We start from the raw sequence: 18,436 nt of genomic DNA on the forward strand, positions 1-18,436 counted from the left end.
GCAGCTTGTTTCTATTCCAGGCATTGTTAAAGGAGATAGTGTGTTTAGAATATTAAACCATGGCATTGTCAGATATAGTCAAGTCAATTTATGTGCAAGTGAAGAGAAATAAAGCAGTAAAACCATTATTTTTATCTGAGGATTTCAATTTACATTGTCGATTATTCATATTGACTGATCTGCTACAACAGGGAAATCATGAGCGTGGGGTCATCTTGTTGTGGTTTTAATTTCCTACGTCTGTAGTTATCTAATCCTCTCAGTGTGAGCAAGCATGATTAGTATTTATTTCTATTCTGTGTGCCAGTGCCCTGGGCCAGGTTCTGTGCTAAATCCAAAGTGACTCTCCTACTTAATTGGCATTAACTTGTGCTGCAGTAATATAAATAAAAACTTGTACTTTCTGTGTGAAGCACTGACAACTCCCAAAACAGATTTCTTCTATGTGGATATTCTCCCCCCATGTTTAGGCTTGTGATAAATCTGTATTTTTTACTCAATTTGGAACTTCTTCTAGCAATGTTTTCCAAATAATACTTAGGGAATCACAGATTTGGAAAGACTTTGGCTGCCTGTTAAGCATTGAGGCACTACTAGGAGCGTTGCTACAGCTGTACCCCTGGTTAAGAAATTGCTACAGTGAGAACAACACCTGTCTCTCTCTGGAGAGTCAAGTACCAAAGTGAACAATAATTCTTCACTTTGTCAAATGGTTTTTGCAATCATTTGGAATGCCTGCTTAAAGAAGCTTATTTTATTTCATGAATGCTCCTTTCAGGAATAGGGAAACTTTAGGGCTGAGCTGAACCAACGGTTCTTTGTGGAGTTCGTTTCCTCTCCTTTCACTTCCATTATTCTCAGAAGACCTCTGGCTGCTCCCCCACTTATCTCTGCTGTCATTTGTCCCCTGGGAGCTTTGGATAATCAAAGTTATGCCGCAAGTACTCTTCAGAGAGTAGGATGGGAGGAGTTCTGGTTGCGTGGTTTGGGTCTTTATCAAGGACAGTAACCGACCGTGTGCCTTTTGAAATAGAACAGTGTTAAAACTCCAGCAAAATTTGGAGTTGCCTGGTGTTCGTTGCTGTCTGTTTTCTGATGTGTGCAGAACACAAGCATAGGAAGAGACATCAGCAGGAATGATGGGTAAAGACTGTCTTGAAAGGGTTGAGAGATTGTGTTCATCACTTGGCAAGCTATTGTACGGCTTCGTTCAGCTCTGGTTACACGGTGGTTTTCTTGTCCTGACAAGGATGACACTTAGCTCATGAATGGGTTCGGATTCTCTTTGGATGAAATGGTTGCAGTAATACAGGTGCTCTTTCTATTATTTTCTTCAAGCTTTTATCAAGCCTCCTTTTTTGGGGAGGGGAACACAAATTGACGTTCACTAATTGCCGGCTTCTGTCTTTTTGAGTCATTTGGTCTGTAGAACATAGTATTAGCCATATGAAGCAAGTTGGATTTTTCATTTTAATCTATCAAAACACATAGCATCATTTGAATCAACAATCTTACTCTGTGTTCTCCTGTTCATACTTGTATTTTGCCTGGTTCTGTGGGTCATGGGATTGAGTTCTCCTTATTGAATTGATGGACTTGTTTGAAAAGGTGTCAGTGTTTCCTGTTAGGGGATTTTTTTTGGTAGCCGTTTTGCAATTTTGTGAATTTTATAAACAAAAGTACCAAGGCATTCATATAGGTCTTGATGGTAAGTTCCATCAAACTCCTTTGTTCTCAGTAGTGAGTTTTCCAGGGTTTTTGTGGGCTTTTTTCCCTTGGAAAACTTGTCATGCGTGTGGCAAGAGACTTACATAACACAATATGTCTTGTGTTGAGGTAAGGAAACCAGCTTCCAGCCAGATATCTGAGACCAGCATTGTGTTATCTCCATTGCAGAGATAACAGACATTAAAATTCTAGAGTCTGGTGGCCAAATGGCACAGCACCAAACAGGATAGATTTTCTTTTCCTCGAGTGGTAAATCGTGTTAGATAATTCATGATGCAAACTGCTGTTATTTCTAGAGTATGTGAGCCTCTGATGGCAGAGCAGATTTTGTTACCTCTCTGCGTTAGATGGAAAGCTGGAGGAACTTTGAGAAGTGCAGAATGTGGCAGTAGCTGCTGCAGGAGATGAGCTGATGCTGCTTTGCTGGTATCACTTTGCTCCCCGGTGTGTTCGGGGCGGTGCAGCTCTTACGTGCTGCCTTTTTGTGAGGAAGAAGTGGGATTGCAAAGATAATGGGAGAAGGCAGTGGAGCATTCATGGCAGTAATTTCTAAGAGCTGGAGATAAATAAGCAGGCAAAGTTGACGACTTATCTGGGTGGCGGTATTAGCATTTTGAATACCCTCTGCACAGATGCAGTTATCACTTAATTGCCTTTACATTAGGAAAGCACTTTGTAGCTGCGAAGAAAAAACTTCTGCGTGTAGTGCACAATGGTTCTGTTCTGCTGTACCAGGCCCTCGGGCAGCTCTGCCCGCGGTGCGGCTGCGGGAGGGCCGGAGCAGGTCTGGGCCCTGCCCCTCACAAGCTCGGCCGCGCTGCCCGGCGCTGGAGCGGGGCCTTGCTCTGCGGGGCTGGCAGCGCCAGGCACTGCCCTCAGCCTGGGGGCTCGGCGGCTGCTCCGGGTCTGCCGGCCATTCCCACCGTGTGTGGGAGCTGGGGCCGGCCTCAGCGTCCCTTGCCGCGGTTCGGAGCCATCAGAGCTGGGCTGCGATGGACGCTCCCCGCAGAGGCAGCGCTGTTCTCCTCAGGCACAGCCGCCTTCCCCCAGCCCTTCTCTGCCGAGACCAGGGACAAGTGCGGCAGCCAGGAGAAAACAGTTCGTTCATTTTGTTTCTAACCTGTCAGAAACAAGGTTGTTTTGGATTTTAAAGGAATTCTGTGGGAAAGCAGTTGCTGTGTGGGGGTTAGGGAGGCTGCAGTCAGGCTGGGCTCCGGCAGATTCTGCCGTGCCTGTGTTCACCCAGAATTCTCACCCAGAATTCTCACCGAATTCTCTGTATCACCCAGGATTCTTGGTCTTTAACAGACCACGATGGGTGTTTGGTACCTGAGCACTTTCGTGTGCTCACCCTGATTTGCTGAAGATTGTCAGAGTTGCACAGAACACGTCAGCAACACCCTCAATTCAATGTGGTCTTTTTCTGTGGAATAGTTACTTGGTTTGCTTGTAGTCATTATTTTGAATTTTGCTATCTAAGCATGTTAAGGTTTTATTGGTATTATTCCTTCAACAGCAATATTGGTTACTCCAGGCATTGTTTAAAAGCTTATATTTTTTTTCTTGCAATACTTAAAGAGAGATTTGGCTTAGAGCAAAATCAGTGAGGGGAAAAGAATTAGGAAATCAAACCCTTCCTTTCCCTTTTTGAACCTCTCGGTTTTCCAACCTCAAATAAGTACGTGAAAGGGGTTTAACAACTTTAAATTGGATTTTGGAATGTCAGATGACTCTAATAGCCTTTGTACACAAATAACAACAGAAGAGCTGATTATTGTTTCTGGGCTCTGCGATGCACTTATGTAATCATTAATCTTGGCACTTCTTTATCTGCAGCAGATTAGGAGGCCACTGTCATTTTGAAGACTGCCATTAAGTAGACTTTGTTAGTGTTTAAATATGTGAAGCTTAACTTTAAGCTTCCTTAATGTATGCGGTGGAGGTATTCTGTGCCTTGAATAGAGCTGTTGGAGTAAGTTTCAGTCACATATCTGCTGCCACAGTCTGACCTCGGACGGGCTTTATGTATGGTGTTTGTTAATCAGCCTCTGAAGATACTTTGAAAGCTTTTTAAGCGTAAAGCATTAATATATCTGTTTGGAACAGCGAGCAAACTTGCTTTATCTACTACCTTTCAGTTGGTTTAATCATCAAGAGGCAGGAAATTAAACCCTATGAAATGAGAAGGCAGAAAGGGTTTTAATGAAGGTCGTAGCACCTAATCTGATTGTGCAAAGGAAGAGCTTTTGCTAGACCTTTTCTTTCCACAAGCTTGTAATTTTCTAAAACGTTTTTGTGGGCAGCTACATTTTTTTCTTTCATGATTCTTGTCATGAAATGAAGATGGTTTTCAGACACTGAGTATATCATATATAGACATCATGAGGGTGTAAAGAGGCTCAGAAGCAGAGCTAAGTCCAGGGAGATAGTGTGAGCATAGCTGCTGGGGGATGTCACTGTAATGTATGGTTTGTAGGAAATGTTTGGGAATAAAGCTTTCTCTGTGACAGAAATGTTTTTGAAGCTGTTCGATAGGCTGATGGTGCATTTATTTTGTTGTAAGCCAGAGCCCATAAGATTTCCATCTCCAGTGATAGCATCTTGTATGTTCTTCCTGGTGCAGTTTTTGGGGATGGGTCATAGTGTTTTCTTCCTGTGCCCTTTTCCAGGAGAACATCTGAGGAATCCTTCTGATCCCACAAAGACGCTAATATTGCTCCCTCTGAGGTGGGGCAGGGGCTGAATGAGGTGTCTTTCTTGGAGAGAAAAACAAGTATATTTGCTTAGCAGAGATTTGACCTTCTGTCATAAAAAAAGGCTATGAACTTTCTCTAATATCTAATGTATTTGCTGGTGTCTTAATATGTATCAGGAGACACTTAGCAGCTGTAAACCACTGCTTGGTTTTGAACGTCAGTAATCTTTTCTTTGAAATGGAGGGAACATGGGTGTAGTTAATCTGTTTTGTGCTCCCCCTTCAGAACCTAGAGGAGTAGCTGAGGATGTGGCTTCTGGTGTCCCTCAGTTTCACTCATCCTCTGATGACCCCTGCGGAGGAGCTGTGACAAAACCACCCACATACACTGGAAATACTCGCAGTGGAAAACATCTATGTATTAAAAACAAGTGACCCAGTGTCAGCCTGGAAATGCACAATATGGACTTGAGGAGAACCTCTTGTGTGAGGTTGGGGGAATCTGGTTGTGATTTGCTTGCATTCGCCATAAATCACAGATGGAGTTGGAGAATTCACACTCAGTATTGGCTGCTGGGTGATGAATCCAGGAAGGTGGTGTTGGAGTGAGTTAATAAATGAGTGAGTGCAGCTCAAAGGCTTTTTACTGTTTAGACTTCTGGAGTTGGTTTTGGTTGTTATTGTTCATCTTTTAGATGAATCATCCGAAAATGAAAATTTAAACTAGACATTTAGAGTGCACCTTTGTGAGAAACTAATGATTCTACTTGGCATACAGCATCAAAGGAAGCCTTTTTAATGACATCAAATTCATGTACAGCCAAAAAGAAAAAGAAAATATCTTAAAAATGCAGATGTAGTCACATCAGAATGATGGAGTTTCTAGTCTGGGTGAAATACTTCTTTTTTCTTCCCCTGCAACTTTTTCCTTCTAGAATTAAATTCAGGTTTTGAGTGGTTTTTCATCAGAGTGCAGCTCTCTTGTAGGGATGTGGTTTCTGCACCAGCCACTTTTGGCTGGCTTTTACTTAATCTTGCAGAGTCCCATTTCTCCATGCACAGTGACAGGTCCTGCAGTTTTGCAGAGGTCAAACCCTTTGTAAAATCCATTCAGCCTGGTAAAACAGCAGGACAAGGCTGAATCATGGCAAACACTGTGAAAAGACACTTTCTGGGTTCCCACTGCTTTGTCACCTCTTCTCAGTTAGTTCCATATTCCTCCTCCCAAACTGCCCTTCTCTCTCCCAGGAATGGGCTGCTCAAGTGGAGCTGGACTTGGCCAAAGGGGAAGTACCAAGGACAACATCCTGGGCATTGTGATGGAGAACGTGTGGTGGGGAGGGGTTGCTGATCAGAGACAGCTTTCTAAGGGGTCAGGGGTTGTTAGTGCTTGCTCTGAAAGCTCGCTGCACATTTGTGCAAGTGGTGAGGCTGCAGTGGTACCACCCACAGCCAGCTGCTGCTGTAGGATCATTGCAGTTCCCTCAGGTTCTGGGCCTGTCACCTTGTGAAAGAGTGTCCTTGAAATTGTAAATAATTTTGACATTATGTTGCAAATGATTGGTTTTTGTCATGTCTGTGTGGTTGGTTGGGTTTTGTTTCCTTGTTGATTTTTTTAATCAGGTACCTGTGGCTGTCGTCTGGTCTGTTCTGGTAGGCAGCCTAATAAGATCACTGAACTGAGATGCAATTTTGCAAATGGATAGCACAAGTATGTGTAGCTTCTTAACAAATCCACTGATGGAGCGTTGTGTTGTATAGAAGGCGGTCAGGCACTCTTTACAGCTCTTCTAGAAGACCTTTCCTTAATGAGCACTGCTGTAATTCCAGTAGCAGTGTGCCTCTCCTGCTCCTGCTCACAGAGCTCTCCCCTTGGACACAGGGCCAGAACGATTCCCCCTGAGAACTGGTCGTGTGAGGCTGCTTGCAGCCTAGGAGAACTAATTCAGGCAGAGGTGTTGAGCTGTGCTAGCTGTGTTGTAGCTCACTTGCTGAAGTGCTGCTTGACATTGGTGAGTGGTTGATAAGTTCTTTGTTTCCCTACTACAAGCAAATAAAGAGAAATGCCAGATTTTCTGCTAAGCCAGTGCACTTAATTAGGGAAAAGAAGGTGGAAGGACAGTGTTGGTGTTAACCAACTCCAGTGTTCAGAAGATCAGGTCCAACACTTGAGAGTAGAAAATTACATCAAATATGGGCTCTGTGCATTAATCTGTGAAGAAAATGTTACAGTAATTTGGACTTGTCACTGTAAAATGCTATGTTTCTTCAAGACTTTATTTAAGTCAAGTCTTTATTAGTTTCCTCCAGAGATTTAGGAAGTGGGGCAGAACTACAAATGTGTTTAAGCTTTTCAGTACAGGTTTCTTTTTGAAGAAAGGGGGAGAATTCATTTAGTATTTTTATCTAACTCCAGCAAATAAATAAATCCTATTCTCCTGCAGATTTCACTTCTTGTTTTCCCCTCCAGTAGTGGTAGATAATGGAAGACCAGCATACAGACACCAGGAAGGAGAAGTTGGTGTAGATTTGCTTTTCCCAATGCAAGAGAACAGTAAGTGGCAGAGACTACAAGAAACCTCAGTGTGATTGAGCATTCAAGGCCACTCTGAGTGCCTCGAGGTGCCCACACGTGTTGGTCCCCAGCTCGTTCTCCATGTCACTTTTCATCTGACAGAGCATAGCACTGGCTGGTTTGGGTGGCACAGTGGGACAGGCTGGGTCACAGTAGGGCTGTGCTTGTGCCCTGCTGCAGGTGTTTGTCTTGACAACTGCTCCGAGTTAGTAGGAAGAAATCAAGAATGTTGAAACATGAGTGAACTCTAGAATCCTGATGGATTCACACAAACCCCCCAGCTTGCTGCTTACTGGATAAATGCAGTAGCAAATTAGAGCAGCAAAAGTCAGTGCTGGCAGTTCCTGTGATAATAGCTCACACCTATGTTGCTCCTAAAACTTGTATTTTGTCATATTATCAAGAGAAATGTTTCATAGGTGTGTTATTAGATCTGTAAGTTTTGGTTTTGAAGGTGGGAAAGGAAAATAATAGAAGTCAGGCCACCAGCACTCCTCTTGTACAGCTCTGTAGCAGCTTCCCTCTCAGCAGTGCAGAATGCTGCAGGTTCATGAGGCTGGAGCTCTGCTCACTGGTCCTGGGACCATAAGACCAAAACCCAAGATCTGGCAGTAAGTACCAGTCATAGGAGGTAAAGGATGATGGTGCTGCTTACATAGAGAGAGGAAATGAAACACCAGCTAGCATCACCATGCTCACAGCATAGCAGCACTAGGGTGATGATAGTCTCTGTAGCACCTGTTTCTTGACATGCAGTTCAGAGCTATGATTAAAACTATACTATATTCCATTAGAGAATCACATGATTTCAGTGTCACTGTGTTTTCAAAAACTTTTTCTGAATTGCTTTATTTAACAAGAATTCCATTTAGCCTGGTGAAATTAATTATGCCCCAAGCTGTGCTCATCGTAGCCAGTGTAACTCCTGTTAATTTTCAACCAAAGAGGCAAATGAAATATTAAATGTTTATTCATAAGCACCTGAGCACCAAGAAAGTGAGAAGCCAAAACGTGCCAGAAACAAACTGGTGTTTTATGAAATATGGAAGTCTGTTCTGACGGTGTGGAAATCATCAATCTTCAGTGTTTGGATGCTGTGTGTTGTTACTGTGTCTGTCTGTTGTGCCTGGTGAGGAACAAAAGGGGATCCCCAGAAGAAGCTGTTGCAGTTGTACATCTCTTGTTATACATTTCTGCCATCTTCATTATTTGTGTGTGAGTTCCTGGAAGCGGTGACAAAGCTGGAGCTTGGGAACTCCATGGATTTCACGGAGTGGGAAGGTGCTGACTGTGTGCCCCGGGTCTTGACTGTGCCAAGAACTGCTCATCTGTGCTCCTGGACAACAGAAGCCCTGTGGATGGGCAGGCCTGGCTCTGTGGGTTGGGCCCAGGCTTGGTTTGATGTTACAGTGTGGTCTGTGCTGTGGTTTGATAACGTGGCCAGAGTCCCAGCTGCAGTTGTCTCTACCTGTCATGCCTCCAACAAGGAAAATCAAATCATTTCACTTTCAGCTGCATTCATTGCTCAGTCAGGAGAGTGAGAATGTTTTGGGTGGATAAAGACAAAACAATGGAGAGATATGAGTGTTACACTGAAGGACATTAGAATCATGTAGCGTTGTAGACATGAACAAGTGGGAGCAAACATCATCTGAGTTCCTCGGAAAACCCTAGATCACTTTTTAGCTTGTGTTCCTGAACACTTGCAGAAGTCCTACATTGTTTGTGTTGGCATGTTGTTTTGATATTTCTTTATGGAAATTCAGAATATTACGGTGACATTATGATATTAAGGGTTTACAGCGATTTTCTGTTTGGATATAACATTAAAAATAGGGACCTCACCATAACAACTTCACTGAAACAGTTTTGCCTTTTAGAAAACCCAAAGTATTTTTCATCTTGCCTTCTTTTGTTAAACATTCAGGTGTCTTTGTTGAAGCCAGTGCTTCATGTAATAGCAAAGCTCTAGTTCTTAAAATTAAGCTCTAGCTCTTTAAATTAAAATGTGTGTCAGTAAGTTTTTTTTGTGGCTTAAAGGAAAACAGTAACCCTAAACATCAGTGATCCTGGCATGGGAATATGAGCTCTTACTGCACTGTTCCCTTCCATGTGCCCAAATCAAACAGATGTTGAAGGAATTCTTACTGATTCCTCAAAGTCAGTCTTCCAGGCCCCAGAAGTGCTCAGGTGGTGCCGTGCTGTTTATCCTGTATCTCCTTCAGTATGGATGTCTGCAGCATTTGGGAGTGCTGGGCAGTGTCAGTGACCTGCTGAGGGATCCAGATGTGCCCAGAGCTGGGCTCGGCCTTGCAGCATTTCTGCCTTGTGCGTTTGAGGTGTTGCTCATACTTTACTTTTAATTAATACTTTGGTGGCCATGTTCGTTTCTACTCCACCCATCACACCCACAGACTTGAAAGGATTTGTACCAGTATAACCTCAGTATTTATTTTATTACCAGTGTGATTTCCTAAGGAAACAAGGCTTGGAAATGTTGTTTGTGTTTGTCTGGTTTTCTGCCCATCACCCCAGTCCTCCCCATTTCCAAAACATTTCAGCCAAGCTTGAGAGCATCAGCTGTTCCAAAGATGTGAAAATTGAAAATGTGAGGAAGTTCCCCATCTGATACCCCCTGAGGAACAGTGTGCAGCCGAGCTCAGCTGTAGGGAGGAGAATCTGTAAGAGAGAGGAAGATGCAAAGAATATCCCATGTGCTGCGAAGGCTTCTGCTGGAATGTCAGCCTTACTGGACCCCAGAAAAATCCAGCCATGAGACACAGATCTCTCTTGTTAGTTCTTTGGAGCTGTTTTGTTGCCAGGTCTGTCACTGCAGTCTCCAGCAGGGCCTGCTCAGAATGTCTTTATGGTGGGGACTGTGTGTGGAATAAACACACCTCCACACAAGCAGTGGGCAGGCTCCGGATCAAACACTTACTGTGTGCTCTAAAATGGCCTCAGATGTGTCCCAAGCACCCAGCATCCCCAGAAGCAGCCCGGGGGGTTCAGTGTGCCCGGCTGTGTGAGGGGACAGATGGTCACTTCACGGAGTGAAGATGGGGTGGGCAGAGCTGTGCTGCCACCAGTGCTCGGTTCGGTGGAACTGCAGCCTTTGCAAGCTGCAGGTGTTCGGAGGCAAGTAATTTGCAGCCAGCTCAAATTACTTAGGGTACATGACAGAGCAAATTATTTAGGTAATGAAGCTGAAAATGCAGGAAGATTAGAATATTATATAGTAAAATCATTCCGTGTTAATTCAGTTTGTGATCAGATATCATGTTGCTTTAAATACCACATTACATGCAGTACCCTTGTTTGAGCCAATGAATATGGATGAATATGTCACTGAATATGTATGCCTCCTAATTTAATCAATATACTTACAAACAGCACTAGCAGGGATGTCTGGCACAAACTGCATCCCTCTAGAAGCAGGTTGGTCCAATTTGTGTGCGTATCATGTTCATTGCTGAGCCCTTCTGAGCTAGCTGCACAGTCCTGCACACCCAGAGAGGCTGGGCACAGGTGAGCCACATGCAGGGAAAGGGCTCCTCGGCAGGGCTGCAGCCAGGGAAGGGATTGCTCCTGGGGCAGTGCCCTGAGCCCAGGAGGTGCCAGCTGCAGCCCTGCCTGCAGTCTGTGCCCCCTGCAGCCTTGGGCAGGTCTCAGCTCAGCAGGCAGCTGTGGTCAGCTGGGGATGCTTTCCCTGGGGAGCCACGCCTGTGAGGAGGATGCACAGAGGCTTTGAGGAGCAGGGACTGGTCTGAGGAGGATGCACAGAGCCCACAGAGGCTTTGAGGAGCAGGGACTGGTCTGAGGAGGATGCACAGAGCCCACAGAGGCTTTGAGGAGCAGGGACTGGTCTGAGGAGGATGCACAGAGCCCACAGAGGCTTTGAGGAGCAGGGACTGGTCTGGCAGACCCTGCAGCATGTGCTTGAGTCCCTCCATGCTGAGTGCAGGAGGGTATCCCTGGAATTTCTGCACGTGGCTGCCTTGGGAGCTGTGGCCAGAGCTCCTCAGAAGTGCTCATGTCTTGGTGGTGCCAGGCAGCTGGGATTCCATGTGCCCTGGGAGAAGGGAGCACCTCCTGCACAAATTTTCCTTTCCAGAAAATGCTGATTTTTAAATTCAGAAATAGTAAGACATAGTGGGATTTACCTGACTTTCACCTTTTAAAAGTTAGGCTGGTAATTAAAATATCATTAAATTCTTTCACTGTTGAGTGAAGAGGAGGCTTCTCCTCTCAAGGGTTCATGTTGTTTGTTATGAATAAGATGAATCATATGCCCTTTTTCCTTCTTGCTTTCTCTTTCTCCCTTCCTTTCCTCTCTTCCTGCCTTCACTCTAGAACAGGCAAGACAATTAACTTCATTAATTACCTAACTTTCTAGATCACTCAGGTCAGCTGGGTGGTTCTCCCCTAAAAGGTAGACATGGGACCAATTTTTGCATTCACTGAAGAGCCCTTCCCAGGATACCAAATCTGAGGTTTCCTAATTGTTGAGAATTGGGAAAAATTGTTAATTGTGTGCATGTACAATTTTAAAATGACAGTGTGAAAGCAGAAGGAGGAAAAGAAAAATCCTTTTTCTACCCCAAGACAATTAATTAACTAGAAACGAGCATTTTATTCACAAATGTTAATGGGGAGGAAAATACTTTGTCTTTGGAAGGCAGTTTTTTTCTTTTAAAAAGTGTGTTCTTCAAGGTGAGCTGGTCACACACTTCCCTGTGCTGAGGCTCCGTGTGTTTCTGTTTAAGTGACAGAGCTGGGGAGAAAGGTGACCTGTGCTTTGCCTGGCTGTAAGGCTCTTGCTCTCATCTATCTGCCCCAATGAGTTAGGAAGAGAGAAATCAAAGATTATGATGAGTTGTACTGTGCATTCCCTTACAGATACAGAATTAGATTTTCTTACTTCTCTACTGAAAAAACTGGACAAGGAATAAAGCAACATTTTATGATGTGGGAATGAATAAAAAGGGAAAGGCTGTCTAGGGGGTTTGGCTGGGGGAGGGAACTTGGAAAAGGCAGGCAAAGGCAGTGAAGCTGTTCCAGGTTTGGGGAACAAACTCCCCTGGAGCAGGAGGGAGTAAGGCACATTCTCCTGTTCCAGCAGAAGATGTCATTGAGTGCTCCCTCTGGCTGGCTGCTGGCATGTTCCCTAGGAGTTAGGTGGAGGCTGTGGTGTTTTTTAAGCATACCAGAGCTATCAGAGTTGCTGTGCGAGGACACAGTGGATGCAGGAAGAATAAATGTTCAGGGGGAAAAACACTGACTTTTTTTTCCCTGTAATATTTTGGCTCAAGTTCCTGTTCAGTCTGATTCTGGGCAGATCAGGGTCCACACTCCTTTTTCTGGAAGCTGCTCTGACGTTACAGCAGCTCCCAGGCAGTCTGGTGATAGGAGCAGCTCCAAGTGAAGGCACATGAACGGAGGGGGTGCTGGGGGATGGCAGAGGCCCTTTGCTGTGGAGATGAGCTTGTTTGACATCACTTTGTAGGGATTGCTGCCTCCAGCCCTTGGAAGGTCCCTTCTTTTCTCTCAGGAGCCCTTTCAGAGCATCTTGTTTGGTGGTGGGTCCCGGTGCTTGAGCTTCCATTGCTTGCTCTTGGTGGGTTGTTTGGGCTTTTATTCCTCCTCTTTGCTGCCTTTGGCACAGGACAGCCTTGGTAGGATTGTGGAGCACTGTTATTTCAGGGTGTGAAAGAGTCTTAGGCCTTTAATCTGGGAGTACAAACTACATCTGTCACCTGGGTATCTCTGGCAGTTCCTAAGCAACCACAAGAGTTTATTTTTTTCTGCAGTTCATATTTAAGAAATAATTTGCTCATGCATGAACCAGCCTGAATCAGCCTGAGCACCACCCCAGGAGACAGAAATTGTAAACTGTAATTTAGGCTAATTCTAGTCTAAAGCATGAATTAGAGTATTTTATGTAATCTTGAAAAATATACCATATAAATAAATGTAAGCAGAGAACAGGTACAATTAATTTGAGCACAGTAGGAAGCTTTAAGTAACTCTGGGAATGTGAGAAACCAAGTCGGAACATATTCTTGACATGTAAAAATATTTCCCACCTGCCTTGTTTGCATAAGAACAAGGTTTTAGCAAGTACATATTTGCATGTCAAAGTTAAAAGTGGGGAAAATATTTTCACCCTTGTAAGAAAAAATGCATAATCTTGGCACAGGCAATTTGCATTTAGTAAGTTTAAAGTATCTTAAGTCCTTTCATGCTGTATGGGAAGTGTATGAACCTGCGACAGGGGTTCCATTTCAATGAGTTGATTTGCACAGGCACCACGTGGAGCAGTAATTGATCTGATCTCTCTGTGCATTAATTTGTACTACAATTGGTGGTGGCAGTCCCCAGTGATCTGTGCTTCTGAGATTCATCCCATTGTCCTGCATCTCTGAGTGCAGCAGTAAGTTGCAGTTTTAAATGCTGTGTGCCTAATTGAAAGTAAGTACCTTGAAGATGTAAATTTGAGGAAATCGGGAATTCTAAAACTATACCTGATTTGGTGCCAGAGCTCATAAAAATGATGTTGGGCAAATGCTGGCACAGCTGGAGCCTGTGAATCTGTGGAGATTCTCTTATACCAGTAAAGCACCCTGGAAAATGCATTTGGGACTAATTATGGCACCTTTTAGACTATTACTAACCTAGCTTTAGGCCATCACTTTGAAGGCATGCTACATTCCTTCAGAAACACTCTGCAAATGTCCTGTTGCTTAAGAAATAGGGATTGCATAGACAGGCTTCATGGGTGATTTAACTAACATGCTGGAGATTGTAGATAAACTAGATCCAATTATATCATACCTATTCAAAATAAGGCAGTAATTATGTATATAAAAGTGAAATGTAAAAAATACATTGCCATGTAGCTGTGGAGATAAGCCTTGTCACTACCCTGTCCAAGGAGCTGCAGAAGGCTGCTGATTCACTGCAGCACAGGAGAAAAATAATCATATGTTGAAAAGGCACAACTGGGATTTGGTAGAGCTATTCTGGAATTTGCCCACAGGATTGCTCTCTGAATTTGAACTGCACATGATACAAACTCCGAGTTTCTGTGAATTTCAGTCTGTTCTCCAATTTGTTGATGTGAAGGGAGGGGGTTATTCCACCCTTTCTGCCACAAGCTCATAAACATAGGAGGCTCCAGTAATAATTAATGTAGCACATTAATGAAACAGCACACACATTATTTTTCCCTTTTATTAGTTCACTTCCTGCTCCATTGTGTTTAATGTGTTAGCTGAAAGCAAAGTGAAATTAAAGCCATTTTTGGGGAAGAAGCATTTCCTTCCTTAAGTGTCCTAAACAGACCTCTTGGTTTCAGCCTGTTATTTTGTTGCTGCAGGGATGGTGGGGTTTGAAGGTCAGGAATGCCAAGGTCCTTACGATGGGAGCAGATACCAGTGGTGTCCTGCTCTGTGGGAAAGCTGCTGCTACACAAGTGCCTGGCAAAAGCCCTGCAGCCTTCCCCAGCAGGGTATTTTAGCTGCTCTTGGGCTCCCAGGAGCAAATAGGTCCCATTTGGGTGCTGCTCAGCTGCCCGTTGTTGCATTTGGTGTCACCTGGAGAATATTTTGAAGGGATATTTTAGCACAGTCGGTGCTGTGCTGCAAGTCCTCTAGGCTTCTGCTTTATAATTATCTTCTGCTTTGGGCCAGATCCTGAGCTGTGTCGTGCTGCAGTGGAATGGAGCACACAGCAGCACTGCAAGATGGCTCTTGATTAGTAATCAGCAGGCAGTTAGGGATTCAGTGGCATGCAGAATGCAATGTTTTTAGCGTGGACGTGACCTTTTGAGATCAGAGTAGAACTGAAGTCAAGCCAATGCATTGTAAGACAACAGTATTAGATGTGATTTTGTGTGTTGTCACAAACTGGATAGCTGTAAATTGGATGAAAGAGGAGCTCTCTTAAACAGTTGGGCAGCTTGTGAATGGATTTGAGCTCCTCAAGGAGGTGAACAGCACTTGTTAATGTGTCACAGTTACGGACACAGCAAGAGTTGCACTTGTACTGTTCCAACGAAGCCCTTTCCAGAAAACTGATGCAGCTTCATCCTAACCCTCTGTGGCAGAGCAGGGGCTTTCCTGGGATTTCAGTCACCCAGCTGTGTGTGGTGTGTGTCTGTGAGCACCCCCAAGCACGTGTGATGTGTGCCCTGCTGCTGTTTGATCACGGCAGCACTGCCTGTGCACAGCCTGTCCAGACTTGCCAGGGAAAGCACTGCAGCCACGTACCCAGGAGCAGTGGAGAGGTGTCCCTGGGCCTGCAGGAGTCCCTTCTTGGGCCGTGTATTCACATGGGAAGGTGCTTGGTTTAGAGAGTCACACAGCAAACTGAACTCACTGGGTGGGTTTGTAGCTATGAAATTACATTCATCAGGGCTTTCATGCCTTGTAAGTGAATGACATTTTCCAGACTGTGCCAACTCCTCTGGTTTCAGTAAACTGCTGCTGTGTTTTCCTGCCTTGTTTGTTCTGTGGTAGATTGTACACAAATAGGTACCAATAAATCCCTTTTGATTCAGATAGGTAAGTTTTGGACTGCTCATGCAAAATGGGGCTGCTCTTCACCTTGTAACTTCTCTTTAGGGTTGGCCAGTCGTGTGAGCTGGGTGGATGGTGGTGGCTGTGGTGAAGGTGGTGCATTTGCTTCTAGGCAGGGCAAGCTTTAAAATGATGTGCTGTGGTCTTGCATGAATACAGCTGGAAGAAACCTTTCTAGTGTCATCTTAGCTCTTTGGCCAAAATGTGAACCCTCCTATTCTTTTTGGCTTTGAAATGCTGATTCTAGCCTTCTTGTGGGTTCTTAAACACCTTCTCAAATGACCCATTTTAATAACCCAAAAGCTATTATATAACGAGCAGCCATAATTTAGTCCAAAGCTCTAGGGGATCCTTGCAGTTCAGCAATGAATAGTTAATGCAGTATAATGTTTAGCAGGTTATTAGTTTTCACTGTACAAATGCTGATCAGGGAATGCTTTTATAAGGTGTTTAAAAGAAAATGTAATTAACTGGTTGCGTGCTTCTGTTGCAGCTCAAATTGAAATTATTCCATGCAAGATCTGTGGAGACAAATCATCAGGAATCCATTATGGTGTCATTACATGTGAAGGCTGCAAGGTAAGCTTCTAAAATATTAAGTCTGAAAAGAAGCATTTAGCCTTTTGATAGTGATAATTTTCCTTCTTTTTTTAAAGAGCAAGCATTGCTCCTAAGTTGAATATAAAATAGTTGGGGATTCTAAGTACTGGTTTTATTTGGACTTTCAATAGGATGTTGCTGTGACAAACACACACAGGTACTCTGCTGCAGATTTTAGGACAATCCTCCAAATCACACAGTTGTGCTAGGTGTGCTGTGCATTGTCTCTCTGCATAAACAGAAGAGGTACAGAGAGAGGATCTGCTTCAAGCACAGCACCAAGAGCCTGTTCAGTGCATTCAGCTGAGGGAGGATGAGTCTGGCTTTCTTGAATCTCCCTGTCTGGTTTTGCTCTGTAAATTGCTATGAAGCTCTGCTGAAATAGGTGAGAACTCTCCCCTCTGTTTCCTTTTGCACTCTGCTGCAGCTACAAATCTCTTGTGTTTGGCAGGAGAGATGGTGTTTCACAGTAGCACGTGCTCCTGGTGCTCAGGTCTTGCTGAGACCACTGCCTGTTCCTTACAGTGCAGTCACAGCTGTGAAGGGTTTAGGCTTTGAAGTTTTTCCTGGAATTGTAACTTTGGTAAATGAAGTGAGCAAGGATTGCACTAGAAGCATTTCTGTTTTGTTCAGTGTGTCTGTCACAACCAGAAATTAAACTGGACAGTGCCAACAGCAGGCAGGAGTGAAGCTGATCAGTCCTTTTGATCCCTAGTGCAGAACTACAGCACTGGCTTGGGGTGACACAGTGTGCACAGCATGCTCTGGCTTGTTGCTCTCTTCATGGGTCTCTGTTGCAATCCCATACTGATAGGCTTTCTCCTCTTAATCTGTACTTGAGGTGTGAAGAATTGATCATTTTGTTCGTTTTTAGTCTACTCTCCTGACCTGCTTGATACTACAACCCATCTTCAGAAAGGAACTTCCTTGCATTCACACTCACATTATAAAGTTCTCTTTCGTGTTTTTCCCAGGAAGATTTTTGTGTTTTCATTAACACATCCTCTCAGTCTTGTGGAAGTATTGGTAACAATGAAGGAAAAAAACTAAATTAAGAATCTTGGAATGATATGGGAACAGCACCTTCTGCCCTTTCTGACTGCTGTTGCTATGGAAAATGCAAGAAATGCACTAAAAATGCCTTGATAACAAAGTGGTGACTTTTTCCAGGTTTATGTTGTTAAGCAGTCTTTGTCAGATCTCAGCTGTGGGAAGTGCAGACATTTGTTGTGATGATTCTGGCGTTTGACTGTCTTGTCAAGGATCAGGTTATGTTCAGCGTCTGAGAGCTCTTTAATCTTTAAATGCTCTGGAACCAGAGTACCTGGCACAGAGATCCATGACATCCAGACCTCAGTGCGGACACAGCAGGGTTAGCGTGGTGCTGGTGCTCCGCTGGGCCTCCCCACACGGGGCTTCTTGCAGAGCAGGAGCCCAAGGACAGGGAAGCTGCCAGCTGTGTTTTCCTTACTTCGTCTTCACGCACTTAGTGAGAAATGTGTGTGCAGCATACTGTGTTTCAGCACAAATGATTTTCCTTCAAGTGCTGTATAAGTCAGGTTCTCTTGGAGCTCTGTGCAATCCTCTGCTGCTGAGAATTCCACCCAAAGGGTCAGCTGATGAGAAGGGCAGAAGGGAGGGCAAGCAGGCAGGGGTGCTCAGCACACTGAAACCCCTCTGAACCTTGAAGGCAGAAGACGAGAAGTAAGAGTGGCCCAGTGAATGACTGAGGCATTTTCTCCTTCTCTTGAAGAAGCACAATGAAGTTTTGTAGCCATACAATTTCGGACAGAATTTTAAAGCCAATTAATATCAACTTAGTTAACCAGGTTATCTTCCTTTGAGAAGCTCACTCCTAAAGAAGTTCAGTCTTCTTTAATGCCAGAGCCCAGATGACATGCAGGTGACAGACTGGGGTCTGCTAGTGGGCACAAGTCACAGGAAGAGTTTACATGGTCATGGCCTAGGCAGCTTTTAAAATGACCTACTGTGGCTGTGGATTCTGGATTCTCTGGATTCTTGTGCTACACTCTTCCACAGTACTGTCAACAAAGTCTCACCCAACAGAACTATTTTGGCTGGTGAAAAGGTTGGCATAGCTTGGCTCCTGCCAAAGCAGCCAGGTGTGGATTGGTATGGCTTGCTTTTCCCAGCTTTTCTGTGGCTGTGCCTGCTGCAGGTTTGAGCATGCTGATGTTGCTCTTCATGTTATGCTAAAGCTTCCTTTGTAAAAAGTACCTGGCTACAAAGAGCTCATTCCCA

The 18,436-nt window shown here is 44.3% G+C and overlaps 1 protein-coding gene across 3 annotated transcripts in view; it reads left to right on the plus strand.

The window, feature by feature from the left end:
• RORA (RAR related orphan receptor A) overlaps positions 1-18,436 on the plus strand; it is a 354,043-nt gene that overhangs the window by 308,626 nt on the left and 26,981 nt on the right. For all 3 annotated transcript variants that reach the window (XM_041418519.1, XM_041418521.1, XM_041418520.1), the window contains one exon: positions 16,068-16,153. In XM_041418519.1, coding sequence (XP_041274453.1) covers positions 16,068-16,153 — 86 coding nt within the window. The remainder of the gene's footprint in view (positions 1-16,067; positions 16,154-18,436) is intronic.

This window comes from Onychostruthus taczanowskii, unplaced genomic scaffold (genome assembly GCF_017590055.1).
Source record: "Onychostruthus taczanowskii isolate IOZ18803 unplaced genomic scaffold, ASM1759005v1 scaffold6, whole genome shotgun sequence".
Lineage (NCBI taxonomy): Eukaryota > Metazoa > Chordata > Aves > Passeriformes > Passeridae > Onychostruthus > Onychostruthus taczanowskii.